Raw genomic sequence first — 21,055 nt, forward strand, 5'->3', positions numbered from 1 at the left:
TGTTTATATAAATGTGCGCCTCGCCGTGACAGGAACCTGCGCTGTGCGTATGTGTAGCGCCTCGGCTGTAGTGACAACCGGGACCTCGCCTGCCAGCTGTAAAGCCGGGTGCTGTTATATACCTTTTTTGAGAAAGCCCGAAGTCTGTGTCGCCGCGGTGCGAGGGGGGAGTCGGGGACCAGATATTGGGAGGTGGGGTGGAAGTGGCAGTAGCTGCGTCTACGTACTGCGCGGTCGCGCTGCGTCGCGCTGCGTCGCACGGGCCCGGCGTCCAGGTTTGTTGGGCGCGCACCGCTCCCGATAGCCGGATTTTGTTGGATTTTCACACGGAGGCGGCGGCCTCGCGCGCGAGGCGGTCGGCCTCCTCGTTACCCGGCTCGTTGTCGTGGCCGCGAACCCACTCCAGGGCGAACTCCGCAGGGGGGTGGAAGCAGGCCGTGTTCAGCAGGTACCAGTGCTTGACGCGCAAGTAGTTCTGGACGAGCGGCACGGCGAGGTCTCCGTTGGAGACTGCAGCCAGGGCTGCGGGGGAGTCGTAGGCGCGGTAGAGCGCAGACAGCAAGCGCACGACGTACTCGCTGTCGGTGCGGAGCACGTAGAGCGCGCGGGGGGCGGCGGCGGGGACCGCGGCCAGGTTGCGCCAGATCAGCTCGAGCGCGCGCGAGGCGGCCAGAAGCTCTGCGCGATTGTTTGTGTAGGGGGGGAGGGTCAGCGGCTCGCTCAGGCTGAGGTGCGGCTCGTCGCGGAAGTAGACGCCGATGCCGGCGGTGGCGCGCGCGGAGCCGTTAGCCAGGGCGCTGCCGTCGCAGTAGACCACCGAGCGCGCAGAAAAGGGCGCGGGTGGCGGGGGGAGCTTATGGGCGCGGGCGAATTCGGCCGGAGAGGAGCCGAGCAGGGCCCAGTCGTGGGCGGCAGTGCCGTGCGCGAAGTTCTGCGCGAGCTCGCGCGTGGGGAACTTGCGGAAGGCGACGCCGCGCTGGCGGTGCACGTGCGCCTGGCAGGCGGCCCAGGTGTCGAAGACAGCGCTGGGGACGGCGGGGTTGGAGGAGTGCACGCCGTAGAAGGCGCGGCCGGCGGCAGGGGCGGCCGGGGCGGCGGGGGCTGCCGGGGCGGCGGGGGCAGCGGGGGCGGCGCGCTTGCCGGAGCGGACGAATTGCTCGGCGTCGTGCAGGGTGCGGAAGGCGGCCCAGCGCGCGCCGCGGACGCCGGTGACCTGGTCGCGGCAGGCGGGCCAGTCGCGGAAAACGCCGGGCTGGCGGCCGCGGTGGACGGCGTAGAACTTGGAGGCGGGGCGCTTGGGGCGCATGGAGGGCAGGAGACGGGCGTACAACGTGGCGATGTGGTTGCGGGAGGGAAAAGCGCGCTGCGCGCGCGGGCTATATAGCGGCTACGCGGAAAAAGAGGACGTTATGTACGGTCCGGCTTGCGGAGGGGGGCGCCGCGGCCCTGCACGGCGGCGCGCACAAGCTTGCGGGTGGCAATGGCCTTGGCGAGCTCTGCGCGGCGGCTGAGGGTGTCCTGGACGTAGGCTGCGCGGCCGCGGAGAAGCAGGATGCGCAGCAGAATGTCCTGCGTGACTGCGGCGACCTCGAGCGGGTCGTGCTCGAGCTGGCGCACGGCGGCGGCGACCTGGGCGCGCTTGCGGCGCGAGCTGTGGGCCCAGACGGAGTCCTTGCGGGCGAGCGAGCCCTTCGGGAGCGCCGGGCGCGATGCGGTGTGCCTGCCGAAGTCGAAGTAGTTGCGGCGGTCGAGGTACTGTTCGTAGAACGGCATCAGACGCTCGACCTCGGCCTGCAGCTCGTCCGCGGCCTTGTCGTAGAAGACCGGGACGAGCAGGAGGTTCTGGTAGTGCTGGTTCTTGAGGTCGTGGAGGGGCGGGCCCTCGCCGCCGTTGTGGAAGAAGTCCACGCAGAGCGCGCGCAGCCAGTCGAAGACGACGTCGATCTCGCGGGGGGTGAGCGCCGAGCCGAAGCCGGGGATCGTGGCTGCGGCGGCGGCAGAGTCGCTGGAGTCGCCCTTGGCCATGCTCATGGCGTTCTCCCACAGGGTCATGCTCTTGGAGCTCATGACCTTCTTGCGCGAGCGGGCGCACGAGAGGTTGGGCAGCAACAGGGCGTCCGCGGAGTGCAGGATAGTGTTCCAGGCCTGCAGCATCACCTTGTGCAGCAGCGAGCGGGTCAGCTCGGTGGCCAGGATTGCAAGGTTGGAGTTGAGGTAGTCGAAGAGAGGGAGGATGGCGTCGTACACGACGTTCGTCTTGGTTCCCGCGCCGCCAGGCGCGCTGGCGGTCGTGGAGCTGACCACCGTCTTGAGCGCGGCGCGCGAGAGAGAGAAGTTGACGAAGGCCGTGAACTTGCTGACCATGAGGCCAATGGCCCTGTCGCAGGCGCGGGAGAGGGCACGGTGGGCCCGCCCCACGCAGAACATCGCGTCAAAGCGCTCGCTTTCGAGCGAAACCTGGAGTATTAGACGGCCCTGCGTGTCCAGGTCAAGATTGGTCTCCTGGGGGTATCCGTCTGAGCGGTATACGGTGGGATCCAGCAACAGCGAGCACTTCCCGCAAACTTTGTATGAGCTGACTGGGTTGATCTTCGCGCTGTGGTGCCACACAGTCGCACTGATCATCCGGGCTTCGCCGGCAGGCACGACAAGCTCAAAGAGTTCGTCCCACATGGGGTTCACTGTTTTCCGGACAACTTTTGTTTTTGCAATTTCCCGCTGAACTGAGGTGTCCACCAGAGTGACAGCACTATTAGAAGACCCATCGCTATTGAAAGAAAGGATATTTTCGGCCTTGACAATGCGAATTGTATAGAGTTGAGGGACTGCTTTATCACTTCTATCTTTTTTATCTTCAACCTTAACTTGGTGCTTCGAGATAGTGTCTGATATCTTCTCTGCATTGACAGTCTCTTCGAGATCGTTTATTTTCTGCATCATTTCGCTGAGGTTGTTTAAGCATACGCACGTTCTCTGCTTAAACTCGTACGTTTCTGGGGGCTCTGCAAGAGCGGGCATTAGAGCGTTTCTCATTTCGTTGAAGAGCCAAGTGTTCTTCATCCGCTCTGCCGTGCCCTGCAGAGTGATGAGGTTTTCGTATGAGTTATCGTCAGAATGCAATGCACTATCCGCTTGGGATAGATCTTCTTCTATGATTGCTAACACCTTTGCAGCATATTGGCAGAGTCCATCGGAAAATGACTTCAATAGACGAGTCTTGGTCTTCGCAATCTCGTACTCATTCTCCCACTGAAGCTTTTCAAATATTTGTACTGACTCGTTCATCATCTTGAATATGTCAAGAACGGAAGAGCTATAATGATGGCTCTCATCAATCGGCTCCCAGGTTTCCTCCTTCAATGAATTATGAATCACCTCATGCACTCTCACGCAAGTATCAGCACAAAGCCGCTCCAGGTACTTATAGAAAGGATCATGAACCGCAGTGTTAAATGAAAGATCCTTTGGCTTAAGCTGCACCCATATATCTTTCAGTTCCTGTATTGCCCGGTATGCCTCCAATGCAACTGCTGGTAAAACTTCGGTATTCTCTGCCAACGCGTTCTGTTCCGCATCATTGATAAATTCCGGAAGATCAGCTAAAAACTTCTGGATCGTGACAACGGCACATGTGCGAGTAATGTTAATCTCGTCAAGGAGGGGCTTCGGGTACCGTTTCTGGATGATCTTCAGCTGCTGTACGATCCCTTCGGCAATATCTTGGATGCTGTACATTCCAAATGGTTCTTTCTTAGCCTGCTTAACCAAGGAGGCATAGTAGTCTTCACTCGTATGGGTGAGGCATCGCTTTAGCTGCTTCATCCATTTCCCATAAAAGTCTGTTTCCGGGAAATTGTATTGGATCATCAGAGGGTCGGTCTTCACATAATTATAATATATATTCAAAACAGGAGAAAATTTAGGTTTCGGTTTACTGTAGATCCCCGATAACATCAGATGAAGAACATTCATGCAACTAATAAAAGTGTGATTCAGGTTTATGAGCCATTGGTGTCTATCCACGGCATTCCAATTGGTGCTGTTAAACTCGGTATCGGATACCTGTGCACCTTTCGACTGAGCAGCCTGCACCAAGTGCTCAATATCGTCTTTCAACATTTCGCCATCATCTAATAAAGTTAGATTATATGCAGTGTAAAATAATGAAACCCGCGTAGAAAAATAATCTAGTCTCCAATATCTAGCACATTTGGAAATCAGAAACTGCGCATCAGAAGATAGGGGCGACGTCTGTGATGGCTGCTCGCGTTCCAGCAATATGCATAACAGCTTTACAAGCATTCCTCTCGAATTCGCCGGGATCACTTTGACGCCGGCCTTCTTCGAGAGTGATTCATTATGACGTGCCTTGTTTTCCTCCAATCTATTTATTAAGTCATCAATAGCGTGCAATTCGTACTCTTTCCATTGCTCGTACAACTCCTTCGTAGGAAAATCGTCCGCGGTAAAGCCACCGTTGCTTTTTATGGAGTGTTTTATAGCGTCAAGCTCATACTGGTAGTAATCATTCTTTATGCCATCCTTCAGGTGTAACACGTCAGCCATAAATTGCTTCTCGTCGACGCCGAACAGCTCCATAATATAAACCGAATGCGATATTTCGGACACCGTGAACGCAGGTTTGACGGTAACTTCAATGCAATTGCCCCCAACCGCCGGAACGCCTTGCGAAGACCGAGAGCGTATCGAACCCTCGCCGTCCTCTGGCTTGAAAGAATCTGTGTAGCTCCGTAATTTCGACACGAACTCTGGGGTCGAGACCTCGCACCGAGCAAGCAAGTCGATCAGTATGTCTATGAACTGGGAAACCTGTTGGTACAGCTCCTTCTGTGTATCTTCCACGTCGAGCTTCATCATCTCCCCGCTAGCCGCCTTCGCGAAGAGCATGATCAGCTCCTCGAAGCGCCCCATGTTCTCCAGCAGATTCGACATATTCGGGTCCAGGTACAAGTCATTGTACAGCTTCAGCAGACTCCGCCGCAGAAAGTCGCTGCGGATCTTGTACTTGCCAATAGCGATGTCCGACAGCCTTCCTTCCAGTATCGGCCGCACTTTCTTCAGCGCGTTGCCCTCCGTGGACTCAAGTTCCCCGTTCGGCCAGAACCACGTCGCACGCTTTCTATCATCCCTTGACCGCACCGGCTGCCGCTCTCGCGGGAAGAGCTCGCCTGTTTCCACATCATTTAAACGCTGGTACTGCCGTCTAAACCGCGGCTCGTTGATATATTCCAGCAACACGACCTTCAGCAAACTTTGGTACAGCTCCGCTTTCGACACGTCTGGCTTGTAGGACTCCTCCACCGAAGGTAGAAACGACTTCACCCTCTCATCTGACCGCCGTGAACTTCCGCCCGACGCCTCTCTCAGTCTCATAATGCCACGACAAGTCCTGAAACACTGGTGTGATCTAGCGTGCACTCAAAACAATTTTCTTCGCGGCTTTTATAGTGGTTACGTTTTACCAGGACACCCTTACGCAGCTCGCGCTGGCCAGCCCAGCATGGCATTCAATTTATTTGCTATAGTTACACACCGTTCGGGAAGCTCCATATTTATGCTAGACCCCGGTTTCATGCGGACAACTGGTCCGAATGCTCCTCTGTGTTGGCATCTTGGTCGCTGCCAGACACATCTTTCGGGTTGGTCAGGTGCTGCGAAAGAATCTTGTTCATAGAGAACATCGTCATCTTTTTGCCAAATACAGGTTCCATGGCTGCATCGCACAAGATCTCGCGGCGGTCATCGGGATTCTGCAGCTGGTGCTGCTTGATGTAGTCCCATACCGCCTTTACGACCTGGGTACGAGGCAGCTGCTCCTCCCCGAGAAGACGTTGCAGGGGCTCACTCAGCTGCACTGGGCGCATGTGGAAGCTGTTTGGGTTGTCGCTCTGGTTGGCGCGCTTCTTGCGCGGCTTGTCGGCATCTCGCTTGCGCGGGCGCTTGGCACGCCCCGCGTCCCCCCGAACCAGCGCCGCGGCCATCTCGCTGTCGCGCTGCACCAGCTCCTCCTGGCTCAGCACCTTGGATTGCCGATCTCTCAGTAGGTCGAACCGCTCAAGGATCAGCGCTTTGATGTCTTTCTTGTCTCCATCGAGGTCGACCGCAAAGAGCTCCTGCAGCGCTTTCCTTATGCGCTTCGCGCTGATTTCATCAGGGTCCGAAACGCTCAGGATCGCCTTAGGCAGAGGGGTTAGTAGGTGCTTAAAAGAGCCAAAAAAGTGCGGCGCATACATCGATCATCGGAATGTACTTCTCGAGCTTCGAAGACATGATTGGAAGCTTTCTCGGGGGGCCTATGCGTGGGATGGCTGTGCGCGCAACGGTCAAGTTTTTCAAGGTGCCCGCACGCACGCACGCTGAGCCTGGGGCTCCCTGACCTTGCGGGCCGGATGTCAGAATTTCTATAGTACATGGGACGGATGCGGGTAGTGGTCGCTAAATAAGATGTATATATGCTGAGGGCGTAGAGGTATCATTTGGAAACCGCGTTCTTCAGGTTGCGCTTGTGCTGCAGCTCGTTCTTCTTGATGAGCTTCTTGCGCTCTGCTCTGCTCAACGTGCGAGGGTCAATGAGCTCGTCTTCTGTGCCCTTGACCTTATCGTCGACCTCGACTAGCCATTGATCATCAAGCTTCTTGTTAGCACCCTTGTAGCCCCACTTTGGAACCCACTCGCCAGCGGCCTCGTCGTACACCATCTTGCCGGACTTCTCCTTGGGCTTGATGTTCTTCTTGGCCGCAAACAGCTCCCACTTGGTTGGCGCCTTTGGCTTGGGCAGCGGCTTCTCGCGGGGAAGGTCGGTGGTTGGCTCCGGTAGCCGGACGAGCGCGATGGAGGACGACTGGCCACTGCCGGTCGAGTCGGTGGTGGATTTGATTGGTAGAGATAGAATCTGGTTGATAAGCAGCTGCACGTTGTCGCGAGTTAGCGCGCGAAGATGCTCTTCACGGTTTGCATTGGACGAATCCAGGTCATTTCTATCTAGAGCATTGGAATCGAAGACAGCAAGGTTCCCCAAGTCATATGTGACAGGTATAGGCTTCTCAACGGTCACGGGTAGTTCGCTTTTTTCGGCACTAGAGGAAGACATGGTGGGTTCAGTCCTGCTTAGGGACTATGAAGTAGCAAGTTGTCTTGAACTCATCTCATCGGCAAATGGCGGCAGCAGAAAATTTTCAGAAAAAGAAATTATAGTGTCGCTGGTAACGTATCTGGACATAGTCTGACATTAAGTTACAAAAGAATACAGTACGTATACACGCGCGGAGGCGATGGCGCTCAGTATTTAAAGCTCGAATAGCTTGCGCAGGACTCTGCTAGCGCTGGGAATGCCTGGGAACTGCCAATTTCCCCTCACGGCCTGCTTAGTGTAAAACCTCGAGGAGGAGAACATCTGCAAAATATCAAAGTTATCTCCTAGCTCGCGCTCGCTCTCTTCGAAGAAGGTTAGTTCCTTCTTTAACAGCTTTTCGCCTCCGCATAATATTTTGAGGTACTCGAGTACCAGAGAGTGGTATCTTAGCAAAAGATACGATATCGATTTATGCATAAAAGCCATAAATTGAGGAAGCTCTTTAGCGAGAAGTGCTTGCGCATCCTCGAAACTCTGGGCCATGACCTTCTTTTTGATGTCATGGTAGTCTCTCTGTTTCATATATGCTTTATATTCCTTCGAGAGAACCTTGAGGTCGTCAATTTTACCCCGGACAGAATCGGTGCGCGCGAGCAAGACCAGCAGTGGGTCTATAACGCCCTTCTTCAAGTGCTTGACTCGAAGGACAGAAATTTCTTCGCGCTGATGATTTAGTTTGTCAATAAATGCAGTGTATATTGATGAAATGTAAATGGAGTTATTGCAGTTTTCATTGTGTGGTTCAAAATCCATTAGGCGATGCCAAGTTTTCGCGTTGGCTAGTTGCTGACAGATTATCTCAGCCAAGTCGAGCTGTTCCAACTCAACCAGCAAGTCCTGTAATCCTTTACGCACAGAAAAAAACTGGCATATGCTCCTATCTAGATCAGCGTAGTCGCTATCGGGAGATTTGCAATCACTAATCTTATTGCTGGGCAAAACATTTGGTTCGGAGTAGGCACTGCTTGTGCCAGTATTCACAGACAGGGCGGTACTTTGCGATTTTTTCCTTTTGATATCAATGGCGCTGACTTCCGGGTCCACACTGCACTCGTAGAAATGGATTATTTGCGTTGGCGTGAGCTCTAGGTTTGCCTTTGCTTCACAATTACATTCCCTTTCGCTTGTTGAGACGCCCCGAAGATATACGCAATATTGGTCATAGAAATCAGATAGCTGGGCGGTGGCGAGATCGGAACTGATTCCTTCAGTGTAAAGCAGTACCTGTTCTGTTATTGCTCCCCAGGTCCGGAGTCTCTCCACCGGTAATTTTAGAATATCCTCCAATTTGATTAAATCGGCCTTCTGCAGACACCTGTCGTACCATTTGAAGTATATGGTGCTGTGTTTCCTCCGGATCTGCTGGAGCAGCTCCAACTGCTTCTGGTGGTTTACAGAGTAGGTGAGGTACAGATATTTGATCCTTTCAAAGTGATGCTCCAGCACCGTTCCTATGTCTAGGCGCTCAATAAAGGCCCTTAATTTGTCCGGGTGGACACGGAGTTCCTTCAAAATTTGGTCGCTGTCGCCCTTGTCGCCGCCATACGCCTCGGCAATTTTCTCTTCGAGCTGTTTCACCAAAATTTTACTAACGGATGCAAGAGTCTCAAGATCGCCGAATAGCAGAAGTTCGTCGTTACGCTCCTTGTCGAGCAACATACTGCCAACCTTCTTGGCCTGCAATTCAAATCTGTAAACGGAATTGCCCAGCTCCAATTTTTTGATATACTCCCTTTCGGTTTGCACGAGCCTCTTCACCACGTCCAGCGTGTTCAAAAGCTTGGGGTCCACCTTGGGGGATTTCAGCGTCATGTAGTCGCCAAACGTTCTCAGGTTTAACGGCGAGTCTACCTTTTTTCTTACCGGAATGTCGGCTTCTTGCTCCAGCTTTAAGCTCCGAGGCCGGTGTCTGTTCCTCACCTGGGTGTTGATGCGCTGTATAGTCCTCTTATTTTCTCCTAAGGCTTCCCAAAGAGACTCAGAATATGGATTCCGCCTTACTTTACCCTGTTGGAGGTTTCTATTTTGTAGCTGACACTCAGCTGCATAATCCCGAATCGGTGTCATTTCCCCTGTCGCGGGGTACGCCAACTGATATATGGAGTTTTTTGACTTTATCATGGCCAGTACCGGTTCAAATATTGAACAACTAAATCTCTCGGAAGATATTTCGGCCGTTAGAGGCCTGGTTATATATATATCTATATTAAGATAAATGAAACTGAGATACGTCAAAGTTGTGTCAGGCATGTTACATAACAATCATTATTCACGTAGGCTACTATGTCCCAAATTCCAAACCACCCTTCCCTATGAATTCTGAAACAACCTTGAACCTGTCACCGGAACTGTCTTCACTAGACAACGCAGCCTGTAGGAGGCTGGCTTTTGTATCATTATCCTTTTTTGGCTTGATCAGGTTTTCAGATGCCTCAATATCCACAGCACAATTTGGGCATCTATAATGAGGCGAACCATTTCCGTCGGAAATAGAATCTTCCGGGAGGCAGCGCTGGTGGTAGATATGGCCACATTTGAAGAATATCACAGGCAGATCGAGCAAGGTGTGACACATCTTACAGAAGTTATTCTTTACCTTGACTTGAAGGGGTTCGCTTTCGCTTAGTAGGGTTTTTAGCTGCATCTCCTTTTCCTGCAGCTCGCCCTGGTATGACTGGATCAGCTTCTCGTTATTGTGTGTTTCGCGCTGCTGCGCCTTGATGTGGTTTATCAGGAAGTCTCTGACTAGCCCAAAGGTGGCCACGCTTGTAGAGCTCAGGACAAACAAAATGTCAAGTGGCTGCAGGAGGTCCATCTCTATGACTTTATCCAGGACCCTGGCCTTGAATACGGGAGCGCCGCCGATGCTGTCGTAGACTTGTTTGGAGGATAGAAAGAAGCCCAATGCCATTCGGTAGAGCTCTGGCTCCACACTGCCGTACTTCTCTAGGAAGTTCATGCACTTTTTGGCCTCCTTCGTGAGACACATCGACCTAAATGTATTTGTTAAGTTTGCTTTGTTAACAGACAGATCCTCTGTGCCAGAAGCGTCGCCTTCCACAGAGTATAGGTCGACGTTGTTGATGTGTGATATCAGCATCATGAGAGAATTGTCAAATTGGGTATTAGATGCCTTTGGAGCCTGGGGCGAGCGGCAAGTGCCCGCCAGTTTTTCACTCTCTTTATAGACAGCGGTGGCCTTCGTGCGCCAGTCTTCGTTGTGTGCCTCATCGGTTGCTGCTAACGAGAGATATATGTCATATAGTGTGGTTAGTATCTCTTGTTTGTCACGCAAGAAGCCCTGAAATTTATTGTAGCTTTCAAGGCATGCCTCCAGGAACACGACAAACTGGAAGGGCCGATCGATAAACGAAGTAAAAACTAGCGATGGTTTGGGTGGATGGTAAGTAGGCTCTTGTATATCCTCAGAATTTGGAACGCCGCCAGCGGTTGAATACATGTAGGTCACAAAGGCTTTATAACTATGAAATACAGGGTTGTTTCTGGAGATGGTCTGCTTCTTTTCTCGTATGTTTACCTCGCACTTGGTTGATCTTTGGTAGCGTCCAGTAAACACATCTATTAACAATGCGTTGGTATCATTCGGTAATTTTTCGAGCAATACTTTAGAGAACTCGATAAGAACTCGAAGGGTATCATCGACATGCAGGCTTTTGATGTACTTCAATGCAGAGTGGGGATCGTCCAATGTATTCAATATAACATCGACAACCTGAATCGGATCCTTGGAAAACTTATGAACCAGACTGAAGGCCTGTGCATCAAGTTCAGAATCCTTCAGTAACTGCAATATGGTATCCAAATCCATCAAAACAATATCTGAGTAAAAAAATGTCTCGTCATCAACGGACCAACTGCTCTCATCTTCACCTTCTTCAACAAACTCTCCGTTCCTGCTGAAATGTGATATGAAGTAGTCGATTCCGTCGACATCCTTTAACTTAATTAAAATAGCAAGTAGTAACGTGACATGATCTGAATGGGAAAGCTTCTGCTTTATCATGGACCATAGATAAGTAGCCAAATTTCTGGAATCATCTGGACGCGAGGTCTTTTGAATCCCAAACCGAGAAATTATTTCGCTGGTCTCGGTTATATCCAAACACTGTATGTACTGTTCAACAGCCTCTTCTTTCATATTTTTCTTGTAGAGAGCATCGCCATATTGCCTTCGAATTTCCTGTATGCGTAACGGTGATACAGAACGCTGTTCTGCAAGTTGAAGAGCAATTGGGTACAATTCCCTCTGTGTTATGAGCTTGATTTGCTTGTCGACCGGCTTTTCAGTTATCCTGTTGATGACGCCATCCGTTGTTACCAGATAAACCGAATAAACCCCGTCCACGGTATCACTGTATATATGCACAATATTGCTCGCCAGCAGGTGGTTCATTGCTATCAATTGGTTTTTCAAGTCCAATATTAACACCTTTTTGGTGATAGTTCCTGTGCTGCTCAATTGCAAGGCCGTACTATTGGGCGTACTAACTGACGACAAAAGCAGAATGTGATCATTGTCGATGAGAAATATCCTCTTCTTCATGGGAACTTCCACGAGTAGCGAGTGTTTCTCGCCTGTGGCCTTGTAAAATTCCACGGATTTGTCAAGACAGCAAAGCAACTCATCTCGTTCCGGGTTGAAACAGCTGCAATTCAAGTCTATCCCAGTGTTGGCATTCAAAACCCGTTCGGGCTCACCATTGTTACGGCCCGTGGTGCGGAAAAGCATGATTCTTGAAGTCGTCGATGCAAAGGTAACACTGTAGTCGTTATTGAGGAACAAGGCCGTAATGGGCTCGTTGTTCAAGTCTTCGTAGATGATCCGCTGACGAGACCCTCGGTCCCGGTATAGGTCTCCCCGAACCAGGATTATACGCCCGTTAACGAAGCCGAGCACGATACATGACAGGTCCTGCGAAAGGCTGATTGCAGACACAGGAAAGGTGTTGTTCCCGTTCCGGACCTCGCAGGTGGAATGAAAGTCAAATGCGTCCTTTGGTGTCTTCCCCAGGTTCCAAATTTTGATAGATGTGGGCTTGCCGACGCATTCGCCCACGCTGACCAGCATGCCGTCCTTGACATATTCGAGGTACGTAATTTGGTAGTCATCTCCGTACGCTTTAAACTCGGCAAGAGACGCCGGCGTTTTCAAATCAATCGTTTGGATATAGACCGACCTTACTGCAATTGCTATCGTGCCATTTCCCAGGGGCGTTACCGCAGAGAGCGTTGGATCCGAGTACAGCGGCGTGTCGGTTCCAAAGTTGGGATCCCGAATAGGAGTGATCTCAAAAAGCTGGAATTGCCTCTGTGAATTAAAAGACATGCAATTAGCTATTTCTAAGGGCGACTTGGTGAGCTAGATACTGAAGGGCATTCATGTTGGAATGGGTCCTTTGAGGAATACGTGATTTCTACATGAAAATATGTCCGATGGTAACTATATACGTCAACGAAATAAAGGGAATTTCACAACATCGTCGTAGTATCTAACCATTTATGCTGGAGCAATTCGACACTACTTGGTCTTTTCTTGTAATCTAACTCGAAAGTCTGGTAAAGGAAGGCCTTGGCCCCATCGCTGGCCCAGCTGGGCAGCTCCGGGATAGTGTTCGTGCCAATTTTAAAAATCGCTTGCATCTGTGAAAAGTCTGGAAATGGATGCTTACCGGTAAACATCTCTACCACAACACATCCTACAGACCATATATCCGCTTTCTCGGTGGTCACAACCTGTTTTACGACCTCCGGTGCCATCCAGTATACCGAGCCTTGTAGCGAAGCGCGCTTGTTCTGCTTTTTGTTTAACGGGGAAAGCTTTTTGGAAATACCAAAGTCGGTAATCTTGACAGAGCCCTTGATGTCTATCAGCAAATTGGCGCCCTTGATGTCTCGGTGAATGATGTTTTTTCTGTGCAGGTATGTCAGGCCGACGAGCGTCTGCCGCGTGAAGTTCTTGACCAGCGGCTCCTCGAATGGGCCATAGCTGTTGAGCATGGAGGACACAGAGCCGCCGGGCACATACTCCAAGAAGATGTTGAGGTTACCGCCCTCTTGCGAGGACCCATAGTATGTCACGATGTTTTCGTGGTGCAGTTCTTTCAAAAGGTTCATTTCGTGCTGCAGCGCGTCCACCATCTTGCGGTGGATCTGTGAGTTTTTGACGACTGCGTTCGAGCTCGGCTGGCTCTTCTTGTCGTCAGAAGGAGCCATGACCGTCGTGGGCTGCAGCTCCACCTGTTTCACCGCCATCAGCTCGCCCGTCTGCGCGTTCATACCGAGGTAAACGGAGCCAAAACTGCCCGACCCTATCCTGGCGCCCTTCAGCCAGGACTTCGGCGTCACGACCTTGGTGGGCAGAGACACGATATTATCGTCGTCGCACTCGCTCTCAGACTCGCTGTTTAGCAGCTCGATGCGCCCGCCGGCGTCGCTGTCGCGCCCATCAAGGGTAGTGCTTTTCGAGGCATTAGTGCGCCGCTCGGAGCCCATGCTCGAAGCGTCGCCGTCGACCGACGACCGGCCGCTCGACCTGGAAGAGGTCTTTGTACCGTCCAGGCTCTGGAGCAGCGCCCTGTCCACCGCCTGGTTCTGGTTGACCAGTATGTTCCCCACGTTATTCCCCTCTGGCAGCGGCGCACCGGGGCGTAGCATGCTCATGCGCACAGACTGCCGAAAGGAGGACCGGAGGGTTTTCTGCAGCCGCTTGAAGTCCGTGTGCGGGAAGTATTCGGGCAGGTTCGTCGATATCAGCTCGCTGGGCGGCCGCTGGTTGAAGATCCTCCGCAGGCTCTCCTTGCTGTTGTCGATGCGCAGGCTGTCCTCGTCTCCCGCAGGAGCCTCCGCCCCCGGCGTCGCGTAGTTCCCGACCGTCGTCGCTCCCTGGGTCTGCAGCATGGTCGGGAGCGATCCCAGCTGGTGTATCGCGCTCATCGTCTTCAGGTACAGCTTCTTGGACGTCAGGATCGCCTTGTCGCTCGGCGTCTGGTCCTTCGAAACAAAAATCAGCCGGTTTTTCTCCACGCGGTCGCTGGAGTGGCAAATGGTCACCAGCTCCACGTCGTACAGGAGGTGCAGCACGTTCTTTGCGTAGTCCACCACGAACACGTCGTAGTCCTGCGAGCTCGTCTCCTCCCCGTTCTGCGCCACGGCCACGAACTCGGGCGGCAGCCGCTTGATCAGCTTCTTCTTGATCGAGTCCGCGTTGAAGCACCCGTTGACATTGACCTTCTTCGCCGACCCGTCGTTCAGAATGAAGATCACAGAGTGCCGGTCCGTCACCAGCTCCTCGCTGATCGCCATGGGCCCTGCGGACAGCGCGTTGATCTTGCCGATCACCTGCTGCAGCTCCTCCAGCAGGCCCTTGTCTCTGCCTGCCTGCAGCGTGCGGCTCTTGTTGAGGATCCGGATCCGGTCCCCAATGCTGCGGATACCCACCTGCTCCAGGATTTCGTGGTCCAGGTGCTGTAGCTGGTCTACGCTACTGATTTCATATTTGCGAAACGCCCCCAAGTACCCCTCGCAGTTGATATCCTGCAGAAACTGCTCCACCGACGCACCCACCGTCGCCATGCCGTCTCGCCAATGTTCAAATACGCGCTAGCCCTCACAGCTGTCCGGTGTGCCACTTGGACGTTCCCATCCGACTTTATTATACGTGGGTCGAAACGCCCCGTAGAAGATGATCCTTAAATGGCACGTGGTCTGCTGACGTCAGATGGCTGCACACGCTCCGCTGCCCAAGGACGGCATCCCTGTTCCTTCCTTCCTAATGAAGTCTCACGCCCGATAACACGTCCGCTACCACTCTCCGCTAATTCGCACGACTCCGACACCATGCCAGACACTGCCAAGGACGAGGTGCCTGACAGAGTGCTGTTCCAGAGGGGCGGCAGAACGCTCGAGGTGCACGGCGCGCGCTTCATGCGTCCGCACACCGTCGTCAAGCCCTGGGAACAGAAAAGCCACGCGCCCGCAGAGGACGCGAGCTCCAGTCTGCTGCAGGCTGGAGGACACAGGCCTGCGCCGGCCGGCGCTGCAGGCCACGCGACGGACAGCGAGAAGGAAGCGAGCGGCCGCGCGGGCCGCAAGGACACGAGCGAGGGGCAGGGGGGCGACGTCTCGCCACGCGCCGCGCGCAGTCAGCCGCGCGGGGGCTCGGCGGAGCACTAGGGCGGCCAGAGCGCTACGCTGGTGTTCTTCATGTGTAACAAAAGCTACCTTTTTACGCTGTAGACTCGTTTATTTTCAGCCGTTGTTTTTCCAGAGCAGCGCCGGGACACCTGCGAAACGTTCCCCTGTCAAGAACGATGGCGGCCTACTTACCGCGGAAGGTGATACGGAATGCCGTTCTGCTCGTGAATGTTGTATTCCTACTGCTTTTGTGCTACCTTCTATTCTGGCTGGGGTCGGACGTGCTGCAGCGAGAACAGCACGGAGGGGGGGCAAAGATAACACGCAAACCGGTGATGCCGCCGGAGCTGGCGCCGGAGCTGGCGCCCATCGCGGAGGAGTCGCTGGTGGTGAATCTGGGCAAGCTGCACTGCTTCCATCTGTGGGGGCTGCCGGAAGCGTGCTGGGCTTTTCAGCGCGTGTTCAGGCGGACGGCATTCGACATGGTGGCGCAACGGACGTGGGTGCCGAAGAACCTAATCGTGTCGCGCGCGGCGAGCCGGTTCGGGCGGTCGGAGTACCTGTACTACGACTGGATCACGGTGGGGCAGCTGGCGGAGATGTCGCAGGAGGGGCTGCCGCCGGGGTCGCGCGGCATTGTTGATATTTCGGCGCGGAAGCTGGAGAACTCGGTGTCGGTGGGGAGGCTGTACGTGGCGACGGAGCCGTGGGACCTGGCGCAGGTGGGCCGGGGGCGCTACGTGAGCGCGGTGACGGCGCTGTTCGGAGAGGACTGCGTGGAGCCGCGGATCAACTGGCGGCGCGATGACACGCCGTACAGGAACAACGGCGGGATGCCGGTGTACGTGGACGTGGCGCGGGCACAGGTGAACTCGGTGCAGGAGAAGCCGCGGCTGCGGGTGGACCCGGATGGGAAGTTCAAGGTAGTCCAGCTGGCGGACCTGCATCTGGTGCCCGGCAAGGGCGAGTGCCGAGACGAGTTTCCGCCGACGGAGAACTGCGAAGCAGACGTCAAAACGATGAAGTTCGTGAACGACGTGCTGGATATCGAGCGGCCCGATATGGTTGTCTACACGGGGGACCAGATCACCGGGGACCTGTGCGATAACGACGCGGAGACGCCTCTGCTGAAGGCGTTCGCGCCCGCGATCCAACGGCGGATACCGTTCGCTGTCATCTGGGGCAACCACGACGACGCCGGCTCGCTGAACCGGCTGCAGCTTTCTCAGTACGTGGAAGCGCTGCCGTTTTCGCTGTTCAAGATAGGGCCTCGCGATACTATGGACAGAAGTTTCGGGATGGGCAACTACGTCCACCAAGTGCTGGGGGAGAATGGGCACCCGGAGATCACGTTTTACTTTGTGGACACACACTCGTACGCGCCGAACCCGCGAGGGCGCCGCGTGTACGACTGGGTAAAGGAGGAGCAGTGGCAGTACTTCGAAGATTGTCACGCCAAACTCGAACACACGGAGCTCTCGCTCGCATTTTTGCATATACCGCTACCTGAATACTTGGATGTCAAGTCGAAGAAAGATCCGCAGAAGTACAACCAGTTCTTGGGCACTTTCCGGGAAGGCGTGACTGCGCCGAGACACAATTCGGGCGGTGCTGAAAGGTTGGCGAGACTAGGCGTGTCTGCTGTCACCGCCGGGCATGATCACTGTAACGACTACTGCTTGCAGACCGACTTCCGCGATATCGATCCGAAGATATGGATGTGCTATGGCGGAGCTGCCGGAGAAGGTGGCTATGGGGGATATGGCGGCACGGAGCGCCGCATCAGGATATTTGAGATAGATACTAGAGAGAAAAGAATCGAGACGTGGAAAAGACTCAACAGTTCACCAAACGATAAATTTGATGCCCACCTCATTTATCCTTGAGATTATTTAGAAATTGCCGAACTTGAATGATATTTATGTTGAATAGGTGGACTGCCTCAGAAAAGCGATCTAGATGATGCTGGGTCGACGATGTCGGAAGATACAATGGGAACTTGTTGTCGATAATTGATGTGCTGCCGTAATATGCCAAGCGATGTGGAAGAGGAATGTAGCATATTTTGCCCGCCAGAATGTCAAGGAAAAGTAAATAGTACCCGAGTATCGTGTTTATAGATATTCTATCATCTACGTCTAATATGGTCTGGAGCTCTAACTTCCCAAGTGAAATATCATACGGAGACGAGTCCGTGCTGGTGCGGACCACGACGTACGGACTGCTGAATAGCGATGTGTTAGTAAAGATCTCGATGAGCCGCTGCAGCTTCCGCTCCTGCAGCAGGTGCACGCGCTGCTTCTTCTGGATCAGCTCCGAGTACATAGACCCGTAGTCGCTGTCGAACGACTCCTCGTCGTCCGGGTTGGCCTGCAGCCTGCACGCGTGGTCCTGCAGGGCCGACAGCTGCGCCAGCTTGCGCTTCCGCTGCACCTCCAGCTCCCCGAAGGCAGAATCCAGTCCTGGCCCGAGCTGCTTGCTCTCGGACTGCCCAAGCAGCGCCTCGGCCTGCCTCACCAGCTGCTGCGACTCTTTTTCCACCTGCGACATGTACTCCAGGATCTTGTTGAGCTTCAGCAGCGCGTTAAACGAGAAGCTCCGCCGCGCCGGGAACTTGCCCGGCGCGCCGTCCGCCAGCCGGCCGGGCACCCGCGCCGCCGCAAAGTGCCCGTCCGCAAACTCCAGCACCGGCACGTTCAGCTCCCGCAGCCCGTCTACCAGCTCCACGTGCCCCACGTAGTGCAGCGCGTTCAGGTCCACCTGCTGCCGCGCCACTTCCGCCCACTCCCCCGCAAACTCCGGCTCCGGCAGCTGCCCCACCAACCTTAGCACCACCTGCGACTCTGCCGCTTCCAGCACCGGCAGCTCGTTGAATCGCACCACCGAGTGCCGCCCCTCCTGCACCTCGCTGACGTACTGCACCCGCCCGTGCGTGTCTTCCACCACCACGAAGCACGGAAATAACCGCCATCTCATGTCCAGCCCTGTGTCCCCGCGCACCAGGCTTGCATTGCACACCGATATCGATCGTAGATGCCGTAGCCGTCTCTGTCGTGTGTTAGTTCGTGCTCACCCGCCCCGCTCTGCCCTGACATACGTGTAAGAGGTATGGTTGCGGACTGCTCATCGTTGCCATCCTCCTTATGCTCTCCTTGCTAGGGGTACAGATCGTGATGAGTTCGCAAGCCTAGCCCGCGTAAAAATACTACTTTTGAACCATGCTAAAATGCCTCGAAATTGGCGGTCATAGCTATCGGTAGGTATATAAGACACGATCGAAAAAGAAGAGAGTTCAGCCAGTGCTCTGCCGGGCCTGCAAGTGACGGGCGAGAGAGAACAGCTAGGATGTCGAGCTTACTTGTCTCTTTAACGCATTTCTGCGACAAGCACGGGCCGAAGCTGCTGGTGGTCACGCAATGCGCCAAAAGCGCCGAGGAATGCGAAAAGCTCCTGCTGCCCAACTACCCCAGCGACTCGTACTGCGACTCTTGCCACATCTCGTTTCCCACGGACCAGGAGAGCAAGTCGATCCGCAGCACGATCGGCGAGCGCTACTACGTGTCGACGCACTACTCGGCGGTGCGGTACCAGTACCTGACGGCGCTGGTCAAGAAGATATTCAGCGAGGAGACCGTGAGCTACGACGGATCGCCGCTACTGTTCTACGACCACGCGCGGGGGCTGAACCTGGCGATGGGGTTCAAGCTGGAGGACCCGCACGCGCGGGGGAACGAGCGGCGCTACTGCCTGGTGCTTACGGTGGACCTGCGAGAACGGGCGCCGGCAATGGAGATCGTGTCGCAGCACTGGAAGTTCATCTCGGGCGCGTTCGAGAACATGATCGAGTACATCAAGCAGCAGCGGCGCGCGGAGCTGCTGCGGGTGATGCAGCAGGGGCAGGTGCAGGGCACATCGAACTTTTCGTCCATGGTCAGCGGCACCTATCTGCGCGGGAACAACCTGAAGATACCGAAGAACATCACGGAGCTGACCAACGATAGACTGCTGTTCGTCAGGATACACAAGTGGAATGCATTTATACTGGATAGACTGGGAGGGCAGCTGGACTGAGCCCTTGGGGCGGTGGCTGCGCGGCAACAGTTGGAAGATAGAAGACAGAAACGCCCGGGAAGCGCGAGGCCGGAGGTCGGAGGCGTTACATAACTTACATTCTTAACTAGATAGTGTACGCCTGTACATCAAGTTCAGACGTTAAGGTTGAACGCGGCATCGGTGATGTGTTCGCTGAAGGGGGCCAATGCAGATTTGACGTCGTTGTTGATGAACTTCTCCACCTGCTGTGGGGCCCTGCCCACAAACGTGGAGGGGTCCAGCAGGGAATCCAGCTCGTTCCAGATGGGCTGGAAGAAGGCGTCGGCCTTGATCCGCTCGATCAGGTCGTTGTCACCGCCCTCTTCCTTGACGACAGCGGCCGCCTGGTGGGACAGGACCCTGATGGCCTCGTGCACCTCCTGTCTCGAGGCGCCCTTCTCGACCATGGCCATGATCACGTTCTCGGTGGCCATGAACGGCAGCTCGCTCTTGATTCTTCTTTCGATGACCTTTGGATAGACCACCATACCGGATGAAATGTTCAACAAAGTACTCAAAAGAATGTCGGCAGTCAAAAATGCACTAGGGAGCGAGATTCTTCTAATGGCCGAGTCGTCCAAGGTCCTCTCAAACCATTGGACCGAGGCTGTCTGAACAGCGTCGTTAAATAGAGAGCCCAGATGGCGGGCCAGAGAGCAGACGCGCTCGCATCTCATGGGGTTTCTCTTGTATGCCATCGCTGAAGACCCAATCTGGGTCTTCTCAAAGGGTTCCTCCACTTCCTTCAGGTTTGCCAACAACCTGATGTCGGTGGCCATCTTGTGCGCAGTGGCGGCAAAAGATGATAGCGGTGCCAGAATGTCAATATCTATCTTTCTGGAATATGTCTGGCCAGTCACCGGGTAGACAATGTCGAACCCCAGTAGCTCTGTAACTCTCTTGTCCAACGCTTCGACCCTGTCGTGGTCGCCATGAAATAACGCCAGGAAGGACGCTTGAGTACCGGTAGTACCCTTGACACCTCTTAGCCCGATATCGTTTCTCGCTCTTACAAAGTTCCGCAGGTCCCAGAGAAGTTCCTGGATCCACAGGGTGGCTCTCTTCCCAAGGGTCGTGAGCTGTGCCGGCTGGAAATGAGTCCATCCAAGAACTGGTAAATCCTTATATTCGCAAGCAAACTTTGAGAGCCTGTTGATGACGTTCACCAATTTCGGAATAATAATGTCATAAGCATCGCGCATGAAGATCAGGTCCGCGTTATCGGTAACAAAACAAGAGGTAGCGCCCAAATGTATGATACCTGCTGCTGCAGGGCAGGTTTCACCAAAGGTATGGACCTGCGCCATAACGTCATGTCTCACAATCGCCTCTTGCTTAGCGGCCTGAGCAATCTCCTCATCGGTGATCGTGAGATGCTCCCTCATCTGTGCAATGGCCTCATCTGTGATGACAGACAGCCCGAGTTCCTTCTCGGCAATGGCCAGGTTTAGCCAGAGCTTTCTCCAAGTAGAAAACCTGTGTCTCAAGGAGAAGAGCGATGACATCTCCTCAGACGCATAACGCGAGGAGAGGGGTGTAGCGTACTTATCAAACTCAGACATTTTAATCGGCGTTGAAGCTCTTCTGGGTTCGAAGCGACTAATAGTTCAAACAGCACAGAAGCACTCTAATACTAAGGTAGTCACAGCGAGGAAC

General features: G+C 54.2%; 12 protein-coding genes across 12 annotated transcripts; 3 read left to right on the forward strand and 9 right to left on the reverse strand.

The window, feature by feature from the left end:
* Positions 1-322: 322 nt before the first annotated feature.
* On the reverse strand, positions 323-1,306 carry RNH1 (RNA-DNA hybrid ribonuclease; the record flags this gene model as incomplete). Its single annotated transcript, NM_208283.2, has 1 exon — positions 323-1,306. The coding sequence occupies one exon, from the start codon at positions 1,304-1,306 to the stop codon at positions 323-325; it is 984 nt and encodes a 327-aa protein (NP_982930.2).
* A 101-nt stretch (positions 1,307-1,407) lies between these two features.
* Positions 1,408-5,394, reverse strand: AGOS_ABL016C (uncharacterized protein; the record flags this gene model as incomplete). The annotated part of the gene is made up of 1 exon (NM_208284.2): positions 1,408-5,394. The coding sequence occupies one exon, from the start codon at positions 5,392-5,394 to the stop codon at positions 1,408-1,410; it is 3,987 nt and encodes a 1,328-aa protein (NP_982931.2).
* Positions 5,395-5,591: 197 nt separating this feature from the next.
* Positions 5,592-6,261, reverse strand: AGOS_ABL015C (ABL015Cp; the record flags this gene model as incomplete). The annotated part of the gene is made up of 2 exons (NM_208285.2): positions 5,592-6,197; positions 6,253-6,261. The coding sequence occupies 2 exons, from the start codon at positions 6,259-6,261 to the stop codon at positions 5,592-5,594; spliced, it is 615 nt and encodes a 204-aa protein (NP_982932.2).
* Positions 6,262-6,493: 232 nt separating this feature from the next.
* On the reverse strand, positions 6,494-7,111 carry RRS1 (ribosome biogenesis protein RRS1; the record flags this gene model as incomplete). Its single annotated transcript, NM_208286.2, has 1 exon — positions 6,494-7,111. One exon carries the CDS (start codon positions 7,109-7,111, stop codon positions 6,494-6,496), a length of 618 nt encoding a protein of 205 aa, NP_982933.2.
* A 195-nt stretch (positions 7,112-7,306) lies between these two features.
* Positions 7,307-9,274, reverse strand: FUS2 (Fus2p; the record flags this gene model as incomplete). Its single annotated transcript, NM_208287.2, has 1 exon — positions 7,307-9,274. One exon carries the CDS (start codon positions 9,272-9,274, stop codon positions 7,307-7,309), a length of 1,968 nt encoding a protein of 655 aa, NP_982934.2.
* A 160-nt stretch (positions 9,275-9,434) lies between these two features.
* PEP5 (tethering complex subunit PEP5) lies at positions 9,435-12,500 on the reverse strand (the record flags this gene model as incomplete). Its single annotated transcript, NM_208288.2, has 1 exon — positions 9,435-12,500. One exon carries the CDS (start codon positions 12,498-12,500, stop codon positions 9,435-9,437), a length of 3,066 nt encoding a protein of 1,021 aa, NP_982935.2.
* Positions 12,501-12,643: 143 nt separating this feature from the next.
* STE11 (mitogen-activated protein kinase kinase kinase STE11) lies at positions 12,644-14,746 on the reverse strand (the record flags this gene model as incomplete). The annotated part of the gene is made up of 1 exon (NM_208289.2): positions 12,644-14,746. The coding sequence occupies one exon, from the start codon at positions 14,744-14,746 to the stop codon at positions 12,644-12,646; it is 2,103 nt and encodes a 700-aa protein (NP_982936.2).
* A 120-nt stretch (positions 14,747-14,866) lies between these two features.
* On the forward strand, positions 14,867-15,346 carry AGOS_ABL010W (ABL010Wp; the record flags this gene model as incomplete). Its single annotated transcript, NM_208290.1, has 1 exon — positions 14,867-15,346. One exon carries the CDS (start codon positions 14,867-14,869, stop codon positions 15,344-15,346), a length of 480 nt encoding a protein of 159 aa, NP_982937.1.
* A 137-nt stretch (positions 15,347-15,483) lies between these two features.
* DCR2 (phosphoprotein phosphatase) lies at positions 15,484-17,193 on the forward strand (the record flags this gene model as incomplete). Its single annotated transcript, NM_208291.2, has 1 exon — positions 15,484-17,193. The coding sequence occupies one exon, from the start codon at positions 15,484-15,486 to the stop codon at positions 17,191-17,193; it is 1,710 nt and encodes a 569-aa protein (NP_982938.2).
* VPS38 (Vps38p) lies at positions 17,180-18,443 on the reverse strand (the record flags this gene model as incomplete). Its single annotated transcript, NM_208292.2, has 2 exons — positions 17,180-18,355; positions 18,405-18,443. 2 exons carry the CDS (start codon positions 18,441-18,443, stop codon positions 17,180-17,182), a joined length of 1,215 nt encoding a protein of 404 aa, NP_982939.2.
* A 209-nt stretch (positions 18,444-18,652) lies between these two features.
* On the forward strand, positions 18,653-19,378 carry LST7 (Lst7p; the record flags this gene model as incomplete). The annotated part of the gene is made up of 1 exon (NM_208293.1): positions 18,653-19,378. The coding sequence occupies one exon, from the start codon at positions 18,653-18,655 to the stop codon at positions 19,376-19,378; it is 726 nt and encodes a 241-aa protein (NP_982940.1).
* Positions 19,379-19,512: 134 nt separating this feature from the next.
* On the reverse strand, positions 19,513-20,961 carry ADE13 (adenylosuccinase ADE13; the record flags this gene model as incomplete). Its single annotated transcript, NM_208294.2, has 1 exon — positions 19,513-20,961. The coding sequence occupies one exon, from the start codon at positions 20,959-20,961 to the stop codon at positions 19,513-19,515; it is 1,449 nt and encodes a 482-aa protein (NP_982941.2).
* Between the last annotated feature and the right edge of the window lie 94 nt (positions 20,962-21,055).

This window comes from Eremothecium gossypii, chromosome II, assembly GCF_000091025.4.
Source record: "Eremothecium gossypii ATCC 10895 chromosome II, complete sequence".
Taxonomy (NCBI): domain Eukaryota; kingdom Fungi; phylum Ascomycota; class Saccharomycetes; order Saccharomycetales; family Saccharomycetaceae; genus Eremothecium; species Eremothecium gossypii.